This window comes from Rhinoraja longicauda, chromosome 1 (genome assembly GCF_053455715.1).
Source record: "Rhinoraja longicauda isolate Sanriku21f chromosome 1, sRhiLon1.1, whole genome shotgun sequence".
Taxonomy (NCBI): domain Eukaryota; kingdom Metazoa; phylum Chordata; class Chondrichthyes; order Rajiformes; family Arhynchobatidae; genus Rhinoraja; species Rhinoraja longicauda.
Window position 1 is genome coordinate 69759036 of NC_135953.1, and position 16209 is coordinate 69775244.

A 16209-nucleotide genomic window follows, 5' to 3' on the forward strand; every position below is an offset into this window, starting at 1 on the left:
ACTGGAGGAGGCCCATGACAGAGAGGTCAGACTGGGAATGGGAGGGGGAGTTGAAGTGCTGGGCCACCGGGAGATCAGTGGCGTTAATGCGGACCGAGCGCAGGTGTTCAGCGAAGCGATCGCCGAGCCTGCGCTTGGTTTCGCCGATATAGATGAGTTGACATCTAGAGCAGCGGATGCAATAGATGAGGTTGGAGGAGGTGCAGGTGAACCTCTGTCTCACCTGGAAAGAATGTTTGGGTCCTTTGATGGAGTTGAGGGGGGAGGTAAAGGGACAGGTGTTGCATCTCGTGCGGTTGCAAGGGAAAGTGCCCGGGGTTAGGGTGGTTTGGGTAGGAAGGGACGAGTGGACCAGGGAGTTGCGGAGGGAACGGTCTCTGCGGAATGCAGAGAGGGGAGGGGATGGGAAGATATGGCCAGTGGTGGGGTCCTGTTGTAGGTGACGGAAATGTTGGTGGATGATATGTTGGATCCGCTGGCTGGTGGGGTGGAAGGTGAGAACGAGGGGGATCCTGTCCTTGTTGCGAGTGGGGGGATGGGGAGCAAGAGCGGAGCTGCGGGATGTAGAAGAGACCTTAGTGAGAGCCTCATCTATAATGGAGGAGGGGAAGCCCCGTTTTCTGAAAAACGAGGACATCTCGAAAGCCCTAGTCTGAAACACCTCATCCCGGGCACAGATGCGGCATAGACGGAGGAATTGGGAGTAGGGGATAGACTTTTTGCAGGGGACCGGGTGGGAAGAAGTGTAGTCCAGATAGCTGTGCGAGTCGGTGGGCTTGTAATAAATGTCCGTCACTAATTTTTCTCCTGTGATGGAGATGGTGAGGTCCAGAAACGGGAGGGAGATGTCAGAGATAGTCCAGGTATATTTAAGGGCAGGATGGAAATTGGAGGTGAAGTGTATAAAGTCAGTGAGTTCTGCATGGGTGCAAGAGGTAGCACCAATGCAGTCGTCGATGTAGCGGAGGTAGAGTTCGGGGATGGGGCCAGTGTACGTCTGGAACAGGGATTGTTCGACATACCCGACAAAGAGGCAGGCGTAGCTAGGGCCCATGCGAGTGCCCATAGCTACGCCTCTGGTTTGGAGGAAGTGGGAGGAGTCAAAGGAGAAGTTATTGAGGGTAAGAACCAGCTCTGCTAGGCGGAGGAGAGTGTTGGTCGATGGGGATTGGCTGGTTCTACGGTCGAGGAAGAAACGGAGGGCTTCGAGACCATCCTTGTGGGGGATGGAAGTGTATAGTGACTGGACATCCATGGTGAAAATGAGGGAGTGGGGGCCTGGGAACCGGAAGTTATCCAGGAGATGGAGAGCGTGTGAGGTGTCTTGGACGTAGGTGGGGAGGGATTTGACCAGGGGGGATAGGATGGAGTCGAGGTAGGTAGAGATAAGTTCGGTGGGGCATGAGCAGGCAGAGACAATGGGTCTGCCAGGACAATTGTGTTTGTGGATTTTGGGTAGGAGGTAGAATCGGGCCGTGCGGGGCTGGGGAACTATGAGATTGGAGGCACTGAGGGGTAGTTCGCCGGAGTTGGTGAGGTCGGTGATGGTGCTGCTGATGAAGGTCTGGTGTTCATCGGTGGGGTCATGGTCCAGGGATAGGTAGGAAGAGGTGTCTGATAGTTGTCGTCTGGCCTCGGTGCGGTAGAGGTCAGCACGCCAGACTACCACAGCCCCTCCCTTGTCAGCGGGTTTGTGTCTGATAGTTGTCGTCTGGCCTCGGTGCGGTAGAGGTCAGCACGCCAGACTACCACAGCCAAACCAATACTTGTTGCTTAACAATTGAAAACCTAGATTTGGTGTATCAGGAAAGACCAGAATAACACGCTGCGTTGATTGTTTCTGTTCCTTTCAGGTGTATGAGATATAACTATACTAAGTTTGCTTGTATGCTTTGAAATATTTAATGGCATATACACGTGCAATAGGATACCAATGTCCTTTTTTTTAAAGGAAAATATGCCTTTAGACTGAGGTTTTGCTTGTAATTGGAGGAGGGGTGAGAACCTGCAGTAATGGGGTGGGAGAGGGGATTATATATGTATTATTGAGGTAATCTGGGTAAGTAGCTGGGAAAAAGGGTGAGAATCAGTCTTCACTGGAGCCTTGCACAATTACTGGGTTGGGACGGGGTTTGAGGCATTGAACTACAAATTACAAACTTGATCATAGCCATTTTTTGCAACATTAGGCGACAGCAGAAACCCAATATCTAAATCCTGTTGAATTCTTGACAACTATTTGTTCAGGAAGTGCTTTCAGTTGTTTAACTCTGGTTTGGCAATTTTGAGGCTGATGATTTTAAGATACCTTACAAGAAGTTCAGCATTTCTTGTTAAGCATAATCAACAGAGTTTAGGATGATTCTAGGCGAATGCCCACTGGGAGCTTGGTAAGAGAGAGACAGTACAAGAATCCTCAGAATTTAGCAGTCAAAAAAAAAAATTTGGAATTGAATAATGGAAACATTTACCTTGGTGACATATTTTATTGTGTCTCCGTGGTGCTGGAGTAAATGATTTGAATGGAGTTACATCAAAATGAAAACATGGTGGTCATGGGGTATTTCATAGTCAAGGGAATAAACTATTTGCACAAAGGCCTTCTTGCAACTAAAGTAACTCACATCGGCAGAAGGATGCAAGGGTGGAGTATTGGGAAGGGGGATCAGCATGAGAGCTGATAGCTTGTATAGTTAGGTAGAGGTTTGAGGTCCTGCAGTCAATGCCTTGGAAGCTCAGGAAAAGTAGAGTATGGTGAAAGGCAGTGTTATGATTTAGGAATATTATTGACATGTATTTAGTGTGAGTAACAACTTACTAGTATTCAAGCGTCAAGAATGTTTTATTGTCATATGTCCCAAAACAGAACAATAAAATTCTTACTTGCAGCAGCACACAACAGATGCGTATTTGGCGGTTGTTGTGTTTAATAGCCTGATGGATGTTGGGAAGAAGCTGCTCCTGTGACTGGTTACAATTTTCAGACTCATGTCATGTCATTAGTCATAAGGTCATAAGTGATTAGAGTAGAATTAGAACATTTGGCCCATCAAGTCGACTCAGCATTCAATCATGGCTGATCTATCTCTCCCTCCTCACCCCATTCTCCTGCCTTCTCCCCATAACCTCTGACACCTGTACTAATCAAGAATCTATCTGTCTCTTCTATCTATCTATCTATCTATCTCCTATACCTTCTTCCTGATGGCAGGAGTGGAATAAGAATGTGGCACAGGGTGGTGTGGGTCTCTGTTGATGCTCACTGCCTTTTTGAGGCAGGGACTGCAATAGATACCTTCAATGGCGCAGAGGTCAGTACCAGTGTTGGACTGTGCAGTGTTCACCACTTTTCGCTATCTTTTGCATTTCTAGACATTTGAGCTGCTGAACCAGGCTGAGGTGCAACCAGTCAATATGGTCTCTACTGTACACCAGTAGAAGATCAAGAGAGTATTTGGCGACATACCAAATTTCTTTGGTCTTCTAAGGAATGAGAGGCATTGATGGGCTTTCTTTATGATTGCATTGATGTGTTGGGGCCAGGACAGATCTTTGGATATAAGTACACCCAGAAATTCTCTCCACCACTGTTCTGTCATGTAATGCGGTAAGATATTTGATATAAAAGGAGAGAGCAAGGAAGGTTGAGAGGTACTTAATGGAGATGTTTGGAATCGTAAAGGGTTTTGATAGTGTAATTAAGGAGAAATGACCACAGGTAACAAACCAGAGAATAGATGTGAAAGGGTTGATTGAGATTGGACCTGATGAAACACTGGTTTTATTGGATTGGTAATAACATGCAAGGACAAATGCTACTATTGTGCTTCAATACACATAGACACATAGAAAATAGGTGCAGGAGGAGGCCATTTGGCCCTTTGAGCCAGCACCACCATTCATTGTGATCATAGTTGATCCTCCACAATCAGTAACCTGGGCCTGCCTTCTCCCAATATCCCTTGATTCTGCTAGCCCCTAGAGCTCTATCTAACTCTCTTTTAAATTAATCCAGTGAATTGGCCTCTCCTGCCTTCTGTGGCAGACAATTCCACAAATTCACAACTCTCTGGGTGAAAAAGTTTTTTCTCGTCTCAGCTTTAAATGGCCTCCTCTTTATTCTTAGACTGTGGGCCCTGGTTCTGAACTCCCCCAACATTGGGAACATTTTTTCTGCATCTAGCTTGCCAGTCCTTTTATCATTTTATACATTTCTATAAGATCCCCTATCCTTCTAAATTCTACAATTCTGTATTAGGTTGTAATTTTTTAATTGTAGAAAATTTATTAAAATGAGCGTGAATGCAGGTGATTTGATATGTTTTGGAGATGTTCTATATTATTGTGTGGAAGGAAGATAAGCTCAGAAGCAAATAACAGTGCAGTATTTGTGTGATTCGATATCGTAAATATAATCTTCTACAATTTCTTCATAGATTTCGAGTTACCCATGTTGATCCAAAAGCACGTTCCAGTAATCAAAAAGAGTTGCTTCCAGTACCTCCAGAAGGTGCCAACATGGTCAACACCACCCACTTAGATGACTGTGAAGTGCCAAGCTCACCAACGAAATTGAATGAAAAAGAGGTGTGTAAAAAGTTGGAAGCAATTAAAACTGCAGGACATGATTTCTGTGTGTAAAATATGCAAATTGTATACCTCAATAATCAGTGAGTTAATTTGCCAATTCTCCAAGTTAATAGAAACATATTTGAAGTGATGTGAAAAACTAGCAAGCTCTTGTAAGGTCAAATTTGTGTACAAGCATCTTCTCCTTTCAGTTCCTTATTTCTACTTTTCTCCTTTTGTGGTTAGTTGTAATCATGAGTGCCTGTAATTATGAATTCCTTCAGACAATGTTGCTAATTGATGCAATTTTTCTATAATATTTTCTTTTTGGTGATTTTTGGCAGGAAACTGAAGCTTTCCAGAAAGTTGTTTGATCAGGTAAGTAATTTTTAAACCATTTTAAATACTACATTTAATGCCATAATCATATAGCAAAGAAGCATGCCCTTTGATCCAGAGTACACACTGGCCATCAAGTACCCACTTGCACTAATCATATCACAATCCCATGTTTTATTCTCCTTGCACAATTAACTCCTCCCAGATTCTACTTGTAATCTGCACATTAGGGACAATTTGCAGCAGGCAATTCTATCAACCTCCATGCATTTGAGATGTGGGAGAAAACCCAGGAGAAACTCACACAGTCAGGATCGAACTTTGATCATTGGAGCTATGATGTAACAGCTTGATTTTAGGTTGACACAGGGGCACAGCTTTAAACTTAACTGATATTGTATTATGGGATGCCTCCCATCATCTTTATTTTATATCAGTAAATTATCAATTTTTTGCTAAAAATGTCTCCATTTAAGCTGTGTAAAGATATTGCAGGCTGTTTTCCATTGTTGTATAAGATGTGTCCATTATTCTCTAGTCAATGCATGTCCAAAGAACAGCAGGCAATATGAACACGTGTTTTCATGAGATGCCCTTGATTGCACATGTTACTTAGCATTCACTGGCTGTTAACTTTATTCCATGACGTAAATTTAATTCTAATATAATATACAACATCAATGTTCCACTGATGTGAGACCACAGACCAGCAAGCATACATATTATGAAGGAAGGAACTGCAGAGAAGGAATGGGTGACATTTCGGGTCGAAGTCTCGACCCGAAACGTCACCCATTCCTTCTCTCCAGAGATGCTGCCTGACCCGCTGAGTTACTCCAGCATTTTGTGTCAACCTTTGATTTAAGCCAGCATCTGCAGTTTTTTTTCCTAGGAACTGCAGATACTGGTTTAAACTGAAGATAGGCACAAAAAGCTGGAGTAACTCAGCAGGACAGGCAGCATCTCTGGAGAGAAGGAATGGGTGACGTTTCGGGTCTGAAGAAGAGTCTTGAAACGAAATGAAACAATGCTATTTAATATGGAGATGAGAGAAAATAAACATTTATGATAATTGGTTCATTTCAAGTAGCTTTCTCTGGACTTCAGTTTTCTTCACCACCTTTGTCACATGTCCAGAAGAGAGTTGAGCAAGGTTTTAAAACCCTGAAAGTGGCTATTTGGTCTTTAAATTTTAAACTTTTAAAGATTTAAACTTTACTGCCTCATCATCTGTACAATAACACAAATTTTAGGTCCACTCAGTTGTATGCTGCTTTGCAACAGCCGCATTGAGATGTGACATCTGGTTAGATGAACAGATTAAGGATCAGTAATTTACCTGTTTCACAACTCCTTGTGGGTCAAGAGGAGTAAGATGTCCACAGGTTTCCCTAACTGTTGGAGTAAGTCAGGGCAGTATAATCAGACCAATGATTGTTCCATCAATGACTTTTTATCATAATGATGGACATGAGGAAGTTTGCTGAAGATTGCACACTATTCACTTCCATTCACAACTCCTTTGCAAATGATGCCTGTTAGCAATAAAACCTGGACAACATTTATTTGGACAATTGTTCCACAAGTGTGGCAGACTATGGTCATCTACAACAAGGGAGAATTTAACCACGTACTCTGAAGATGTATACTTTCTTGCAATGATTGCAATAATTCTGGAACCTAAAGCCCATCCTTCACTATCCTGTCAGCCATGTATTCATCAGACTATATCTTCTTCCTTTCCCATACGCACTCACTCTTGGAATTGTCAAGATTCTAAGGTTCTGCTCCACAAACCTATGTCCCTGAACTCTTGTTACAAGCCATTATCCCTTCGCTCCCTCTTCTCCTGTCTCCCAAGCAAGAGGTATGGATGTGTGAAAATGCACACCTCCAGATTCAGGGACAGTTTCTTCCCAGCTGTTATCAGGCAACTGAGCCATCCTACCACAACTAGAGAGCAGTCCTGAACTCTTGTCTACCTCATTGGAGCCCCTCAGACTATCTTTGATTGGACTTTACTGGCTTTATCTTGCACTAAATGTTATTCTCTTTATCGTGTACCTTTACTGTGAATGGTTCAATTGTAATAATGTATTGTCTTTCATGTATTGACTAGTTAGCACGCAACAAAACCTTTTCACTGTACATGTGACAATAAACTAAACTCAACTCAACTCAACTCTATTTATTCACAAAATGCTGGAGTAACTCAGCAGGTCAGGCAGCATCTCGGGAGAGAAGGAATGGGTGACGTTTCGGGTCGAGACCCTTCTTCAGACTCAACTCTATCTGTCATTAGTATCAACATGTACCATTACCACTGGCTGTTCACACTCCCCCTTCAGAAAGTCCTGAGCTGCTCCAGGTCATCCTTGACCCTAACATCAAGGAGGCAACAAACTATTCTGGAGTCGGAGTTTGAGCTGAAGAAACACCCATCTGCACCCTTCCTCCCCTTACAATAGCATTCCCTTAATAGACAATAGGTGCAGGAGGAGGCCCTTCGAGCCAGCACTGCCATTCAATGTGATCATGGCTGATCATTCTCAATCAGTACCCCGTTCCTGCCTTCTCCCCATACCCCCTGACTCCACTATTCTTAAGAGCTCTATCTAGCTCTCTCTTGAATGCATTCAGAGAATTGGCCTCCACTGCCTTCTGAGGCAGAGAATTCCACAGATTCACAACTCTCTGACTGAAAAAGTTTTTCCTCATCTCAGTTCTAAATGGCCTACCCCTTATTCTTAAACTGTGGCCCCTTGTTCTGGACTCCCCTAACATTGGGAACATGTTTCCTGCCTCTAACATGTCCAACCCCTTAATAATCTTATACGTTTCGATAAGATACAGTCGCTCGCCCAGTTTTGTTCCTCTCCTACCCCACAACAGACCACTCTGCTTCTGTCTTTTCCCCTGGGAGGCCATATCACCTCATAATATCCAATGCGTTACAGTTGTTTGAGAGGGAAATGATCATAGGGGACTTTTGCACTGCCTGCCTGTCTCCTCTTTTTCTGTACCTGCAAACTCTTTAAGGTCGAGGTTTCAAGGTCAGTTTAATGTCACATGTACCAATTAAGGTACAATGAAATTTGAGTTACCATACAGCCATGCTAAGTGAAAAGCAACAAGACACACAACGAAATAAAAGTTAACATAAACATCCATCGCAGTGGATTCCACATTCCTCACTGTGATGGAAGCCATTAAAGTTAAATGTTCTTCCTCTTGTTCTCCCGTGGTTGGGGGAGTCAAACCATCCGCAGTCGGGGCGATCAAAGCCCCGGCAGCCGACATTCGAAGCCCCCATTGGGGTGATCGAAACTCCCTTGTCGAGGCAGTTGAAACTCTCTCCGTGGCATGGAGCTCCCGAGTCAGTGTATCCTAACCAGAGACCGCAGGCTTCACGATGTTAAAGTCCACAGGTCCTGCGGTTGGAGTCTCAATCCCCGGCAAAGGGATCGCAAGCTCCGCAGTGTTAAAGTTCCGCTGCTTGGAGCACTGGGTCAGTCTCCAGGAAAGGCCGCGCCACTCCACGATGTTAGGCCGCAGTGGGGACGGAGATACGATACGGAAAATAATCGCACCTCTGTTGAGATAAGAGATTGAAAAAAATGTTTCCCCCAAACCCCCCGCCCCCCCCCCCCCCCCCCCCCCGCCACACATACAATAAACCAAGGAACACTAAAACATACTTTCCAACGCGTACTTAAAATACCAAAAAGAAGAAAGGACAGACAGACTGTTGGTGAGGTAGCCACTGTTTCATGTTTCTAAGGTGATTTTTGTTCCTCCTTTTAAAAAAATTTGGAGATGGAAATGAGATGCCTGATTTGAAATTGTAATTCTTTAACTGCTACAGAAATTGAAATCTTTAAATGGAGTAAAGAACATAGTTATGAATTAAATCCTGTTTAGTTGCCAATAATTAGTGAAGTTTTAACTTTTTTCTGCTCTATTTTTAAATTTATCTCAGCAGTTGATATCACGTCAAGAGCAGACAACAGGTGTTGCACGTTCCTGAATGAAAACCAAAATATGAAATTGACTTTGCATCAAACTGTATAGAAGTGGTCTTTTTAAATGTTTCCAGTATTTTTTTAAATGTTGGATGGTTATCCATATGAAAAATTAGCAGAGGCCAAAACATGTAAATATATTTTTTTAGTCACGAATCATATGTATTTACATTGGTCAATATATTTGCTGGAAATATTGTGCTGTAATTTTGAATTCCTTTACATTGAACTCATTATTTCTTCATGAGAGGGGGGAGGAGGAATCTAGATGGTTTGAGAATGTAAAACATTTTTTACACTGTAATTAACAAATGGTATTTATTTCCATTTGTAATAGAAGCAATTCCAATATAAAGCTTATGTATTCAAGAAAGCTTTGTTTCTGCTATTTAACCTGGATAATTGCAATTAAGAGTAGTGTGAAGTGCTGTAATAGGCTATAGTGCTACAGAAGGAGAAAAATCAGCAACATTACCATTTGTGGCTCCATGGTCTTGATGTTTCTGCATTTACAGTTTGATTTATTCTGAATGAGAAAATGGGATTTACTCTTTTGCCTTCTGTGTTTCAATTATATAAAATGAGTCCCTTCATTTCGAAAAATCATTTAATTGAGGTATCAAAGGGCATATCATTCTTGTGAAATTTCAGTAAGAATTTGAGCAAATTTAGGTAATTTGGATGAAAAGGTGGTGGGAGGGAGAATTAAATATAAAGTAATATCTTCTAATAAGCATGGACTTGCAAAGATGTGAATCCAAAACATTTATGCTTTCCTGCATGAAAATGTTAATGATGGTATTCTGGCTTAATCCTTAAATAACTATAGTTGCCTAATTTTCAATATTTTAGCGCATTGACTTCTTTTCAAATAATATTATACAAAATACCAGATGGGTCAATGCAGCACCATGTTTACTTTTATAATATAATAGTTTTTGATATAGTGAAGGGAAAAATGCTTGTGCTAAAAAGTAAAATATGATTTGCTTCACAAGTACTCCCGTGTGAAGAAAATGTTTTAAATTGATGTAGGTGTTAAGTAATAGGCAACAAAATGGATAAGAAATATACCTGAATAGATTTTTAAAATGTTCCTTAGCTCAATAAAGTAAAACTGACCTGTTAGTTTATAAATCATGTCTAGTTAACTATTGCAAAATGCTAATAGAGTACACTATTTGAAAATGCAATGCCTACTTATCAAAATTAAAAGCTGTTTTTATTAAAACTCCAATACACTGTGGCAAAAAACAAAATAAAAATGTATAGTTCTGTCATTCAAATATGTAAATCATAAGCACAAGACCCAATCTAGTTACTTTTCAACAAGGTTGATACTTAAATACTAAAATTGACATTTAATTCTTCAATTCCCTTGAGGTAATAACTAGAGCCCCTACAATCGATTTGCTGACTAATGGCTTCTCTTGAAAAGTGTGATCTTTTTCGACATGATGTCTAAAATTCAAGCATAGTGATGTTGCCCTGCTTGGAACATTTTCTAATGGTAGTCACTGCAGAATAAAATACGAGGGGAAAATACCAACTAGTCAAACTGTTGGAAGGTGGGTCAAGCAGCATATGTGCAACAAAATGGGCAGGTGATGTTTTGAGTGGGGATCCTTCTTTAGTTTGTTTTTCTTTCTCTTCCAAGTTTCCAACATCTGTAGTCTTTTGTATCTCCATTTGCCAACTGGTCATGTTGCTGAAGGAAAAAAAAGGCTCAAATACAAGGGGTATCAACAATTAAAATATTGACACCTTTTAAAGAATGGAATGTTTCTGCGGTGGCCAACCTTGTAAAAATGAGGGTGTGCAAAACAATTCTGTGTTGCACCACAGCCAATACAATAATTGTTTACTACTCATTATTCTGACAGTAAAATTGTACCAAGATATGTTTGTATAAAGTTTACTTTGTATTTATGTGCAATAAAGTTTCTTTAACATTTAGCTCACATCTGCTGGTACTGCGCACATATGGTAATATGGCAGCTTTTATTGGATTGCTACATTATATGTTGCAGTACTTGGTAATCTGATCTGCTCCTCTAGCTTTGCAGAAATAGTATTCAAGTTGTTGAAATGTTTTCTGGGAAAATACACCATTAAGACCAAATGTGTGATTGTAGCTCATGGGTTCAGAATTGTTTTTTTGCATATGGTTAATTGAACTGACCAAAGGAAACCTTTGAGCTAACAATTGGTATACCAGTGAATTTAACAACAATAACTTTTCATTTAACATTAACGGTTTCAGGACATTCTTTAGGAGTAAATGAAAATGTATGGTGCCATACAACTATTAAAGTTGCCTTTTATAAAACGTTGTGGCAACGTGTTCTGTGTAACATCAATCATTTCATAATAATAGAGCTGTTTTACCCTTGGGTGCTAACCTTGTGGATTAATCTTCAATTATGTGGATTCTAGGATTGTTTGTGCAATATTCATTTTTAAAACCTTTGTGTTGTGATGTATTAACTTTATGGCTTTACATCCATTTTTGGCGGCTTATTTTGTATACGGTATTTTTTCTTTGCAGATTTGTAAGTGTTCTGTAAACTTTGGCAGGTTTACTTTTTAAGCATCCCATCGTGCTTTTTGAATATACCACAAATGTTAGGCACAGGAGCAGCTTTTGTGGGTGGGGAGTGCAGGGAGCATGCAGGGAGGGATCAATTGAAACCTTGGTTCCTCTTGGTGCTGTGCCTCCATTAAATTGGTAAGTAATATTGTAAATCTACATTTAAAACTACAATTTAATACATGAAATGTCTCTTGTTTATGCAAATGTTCAATAAAATATCTTATTGCTCTTGTCTAAATGGATATTGCGTTGAGGTTCTTCAACTAAATTCACGAATCCTTTAGTAGAAAATGCAAAAGATTTGGATAAAACCTTAACCTAGCCATTTTCAGTGCCTTGTTCGTAATAGAATGCTATTCTAATCAGAAATGAATGATTGAACAAATTGGATTACATTGCTGCAATGGAGTTAAATTAGAGTAAGGTATGTAATGTCAGAATAGTTTTTGAGTCTGTTATAAAAGATGTGATGGCAGGAACCTTAGAAAACGTCCCTGGGATTGGAAAAAGTTGGCTTGGATTTGTGAAAGGGAAATTAAGTTTTTGTTTGAGAATGGGCCTCCCTCATCTTGGTGTATGTGGTGTATTTCGATTTTTGCAAGGCTTTTGATAAAGTCCCATGTTAGAGGCTAATTCTAAAATTAAAGCGCAGGACTTTGAGTAACATACTGGCAAAGATTGAAAATTAGTTAGCAGGCTGGAAATTGAAGGGATAATTGGGTCTTTTTTTTGGGTGGCAGGTAGTGAGTAATTAGTTGGGTATCACAGTGCTCAGCATGTCTCCAGCTATTCATAATATATATTTCCAAATGTAACATTTCTAAGTTTGCTGGTGTTATGAAATTGATTGGGATTGAAATTCTGGAGGAGAATGCATTGAGCTATTAATGTTATTGTGTGAGTGGGCAAATATGAAATGACCCCCCCCCCCCTCTCCCCCCCGCCCGGTAGAAAATGAAGCTATCTTAAATTTGGGAAAAGGTTTGGAGGTTAATTGGCTTCTGTAAATTGACCTTAGTGTGCAAGATAGAACTAGTGTATGGGTGATTGTTGGTTGGCGTGGATTTGGTGGGCCGAAGAGCTTGTTTCCACACTATATACCTCTAAACTAAACCAAACTAACCTAAACTAAAAACCTGCTAAGAAGGAAGGCAGCAAAGAACCTGGAGTGGCAAAATGAGTGGTTACCGCTGCCTGCATTCAACTACATTTTGTAAAATGAAAGTGGATCTCATTGAAATGTAACAAATTCTGATGGGGCATCAGAGCTGGATGTAGGGAATATATTTCCCCTGGTTGGGGATTCTAGAACCAGGTATCACACTCAGGATAAGGGGTGCGAAATGTACTATTTTGAGGAGGGTCATTGAGTCATAAAGAGTGATACAGTGTGGAACAGGCCCTTCGGACCAACTTGCCCACACCGGCCAACGTATCCCAGCTACACTAATCCCACCTGCCAGCATTTGGTCCATATCCCTCCAAACCTGTCTAACTACTTCTAAAATGTTAGAAACATAGAAAATAGGTGCAGGAGGAGGCCATTCGGCCCTTCGAGCCAGCACCGTCATTCATTGTGATCATGGCTGATAGTCCCCAATCAATAACCCGTGCCTGCCTTCTCCCCATATCCCTTGATTCCACTAGCCCCTAGAGCTCTATCTAACTCTCTCTTAAATCCATCCAGTGATTTGGCTTCCACTGCCCTATGTGGCAGAGAATTCCACAAATTCACAACTCTGGGTGAAAAAGTTTTTTCTCACCTCAGTTTTAAATGGCCACCCCTTTATTCTAAGACTGTGGTTCTTGGTTCTGGACTCGCCCAACATTGGGAACATTTTTCCTGCATCTAGCTTGTCCAGTCCTTTTATAATTTTATGTTTCTATAAGATTCCCTCTCATCCTTATAAACTCCAGTGAATACAAGCCTAGTCTTTTCAATCTTTCCTCACATGTCAGTCCCGCCATCCCAGGGATCAATCTCTTGAATCTACGCTGCGCTGCACTGCCTCAATTACAAGGATGTCCTTCCTCAAATTAGGAGACCAAAACTGTACACAATACTCCAGATGTGGTCTTACCAGGGCCCTATACAACTGCAGAGGAACCCTATACAACTGCAGAAGATGTTGGGATAGTCCCAGACTCAACTACCTCATCTGGCAGCTTGTTCCATACACCCACCACCCTTTGTGTGAAAAGGGTACCCCTCAGATTCCTATTAAATCTTTTCCCCTTCACCTTAAACCTATGTCCTCGGGTGCTCGATTCACCTACTCTGGGCAAAAGACTCTGTACATCTACCCGATATATTCCTCTCATATCACATAGTGGTGATGTGAAATTGTTTACCACGGAGTAATGTAGAGGCCAGGACGCTGAATATTTTTGTGTGATAGAATTATGTAAGTGCATTGGATCAAGGGCACCGGGAAAAGAATGGGAATGTAGTTTTGAAAGTGCGGATAAGCTATTTACTAGTCTTGTTATCTAACTTTCGCACCCACTCCCTATGCACACGGGGTAATTTACAGAGACCACTTTACCTACATATGTCTTTTAAGATGTGGGAGGAAACCGGAGCACCCGGAGGAAAACCATGTGGCTACTGGCTGAAAGTGCAAACACCATAGACAACTAGATGGTGTGGAGCTCTTTCATGGGTTTACTCCCACATCCTAAAGATGTGTGGGTTTGTAGGTTAATTGCCCACTGTGAAGTGGTCCTAAACTGTCAAGAGTGGATGCAAAAGTGGTATAATGTCAGTGTTGCATCACCTTCGGTTGCAGGGGAAAGTACCTGGTACAACACCTCATATTTCACTTGGGCAGCTTACACCCCAGCGGTTTGAATATTGACTTCTCTAACTTCAAGTAACCTTTGCCTTCCCTCTCTCTCCATCACTCCCCCCCCCCCCCCCTCCGCATCCCAGTTCTCTGACTAGTCTGACTGTCCTCTTTTACATTTTATCTGTTTGCTTTGTTATTACCTTCTCCTAGCTAATAATAATCTGTTCACCATTTTCCTTGACCCCCATCCCCATTATCTCATTTTTACACCTTACATTTCCTTTTCTGTGTATCTCCCTCCCCCCTGATTCAGTCTGAAGAAGGGTCTCGACCTGAAACGTCACCCATTCCTTCTATCCAGAGATGTTGCCTGTCCCACTGAGTTTACTCCAGCTTTTTGTGTCTATCCTCGAGTTAACCTTTCAGGCCTACGATCATGAGAAATGGGAAAATAAATAAACCAGTTTAAATTTGTAGTGAAGGAATGGCTCAGGCAATGGGAATCTCTCTGATGGGGTCAGGCTAGGATGTTCTGGTGAAGTTGAGGTTCATGGAATTAACCTGCAGGCAACACAGTGGCGCAGTGGTAGAGTTGCTATCTTACAACACCAAAGACCCGGGTTCGATCCTGATTACGGATGCTGTCTGTACGGAGGTGGTATGTTCTCCCTGTGACCACATGGCTTTTCTCCGGATGCTCAGGTTTCCTACCGCACTCAAAAGGTGTGCAGGATAATTGGCTTCTGCAAATTGTAAATTATACCTAGTGTGTAGGACAGTGCCAGTGCATGGGGTGAATGTTGGTTGGGGCAAACTTGGTGCGCCGAGGAACCTGTTTCCAGGCTGTATCTTTAAAGTAAAGTCTAAAGCTGATCAGTTTGGCCAGTTCAAAAAAACCAAAGGGGCACATTAAGGCTGTGAAATGTAGGTCAGAGCTGTTACTAAAATCTGACACCAAAAGATTTAACTTGATAAATTTGATACAGATTGATATAGATCTATCTTTATCAATGATTTTGGATGAGAGCATTCACAGCAAGATGAGCAAGTTTGCAAATGATACAAAAGTGGGTGGTTTTGCAGATAGTGAAGATGGTTGTGAAAAATTGCAGCAGGATCTTAATTGATTGACCAAGTGGGCTGAGGCATGGTTGATGGAATTTAATACAGAGAAATGTGAGGTGTTGCATTTTGGGAAGCCTAACGTGGGCAGGACCAACACAGTGAATCAGTAGTGAGGTTGGGGTTAACATCAAACAGAAAATTAGGGATGCGTGTAGCAAAGGTAGAGCAGTTATCATGGGTGACTTTAATCTACATATAAATTGGGCCAACCAAATTAGTAACAACACTGAGGAGGAGGATTTCCTGTGGTGTATACAGGATGGTTTCAAAAGCAGATATGAAGAGGAACCAACTAGAAAGCAGGCGATCCTAGACTGGGTATTGTGTAATGAGGAAGGATTAGTTAGCAACCTTGTGCAAAGCCCATTGGGCAATAGTGACCATAATATGGTGGAATTCTGTATTAAGGTGGAGAGTGACACAGTTAATTCTGGGACAAGGGTCCTGAACTTAAAGAAAGGTAACTTTGATGGTTTGAGATGGGAATTGGCTAGGATAGACTGGCAAATGATACTTAAAGGGATGACGGTGAAGATGCAATGGCAAAGATTTAAAGATTGCATGGATGAATTACAACAATTGTTCATCCCTGCCTGGCAATAAAAAAAACACGGAACGCGGCTCAACCATTGATAAACGAGGGAACTTAGGGATAGTGTTAAATCCAAGGAAGAGGCATATAAATTGGCCAGAGGAAGCAGCAAACTGGAGGACTGGGAGAAATTTAGAATTCAACAGAGGAGGACAAAAGGGGTTAATATAAAAACTGATT

General features: G+C 41.5%; 1 protein-coding gene across 2 annotated transcripts in view; it reads left to right on the forward strand.

The window, feature by feature from the left end:
• The window catches only part of LOC144593937 (RELT-like protein 1), a 63408-nt gene extending 51686 nt beyond the window's left edge, over positions 1-11722 (forward strand). Inside the window, exons 6-8 of one of the 2 annotated variants that reach the window (XM_078400074.1) lie at positions 4437-4587; positions 4914-4947; positions 8888-11722. In XM_078400074.1, coding sequence (XP_078256200.1) covers positions 4437-4587; positions 4914-4943 — 181 coding nt within the window. In that variant the 3' untranslated portion in view covers positions 4944-4947; positions 8888-11722. The remainder of the gene's footprint in view (positions 1-4436; positions 4588-4913; positions 4948-8887) is intronic. The other variant, XM_078400080.1, reaches the window with a different exon arrangement.
• The last annotated feature ends 4487 nt before the right edge of the window (positions 11723-16209 follow it).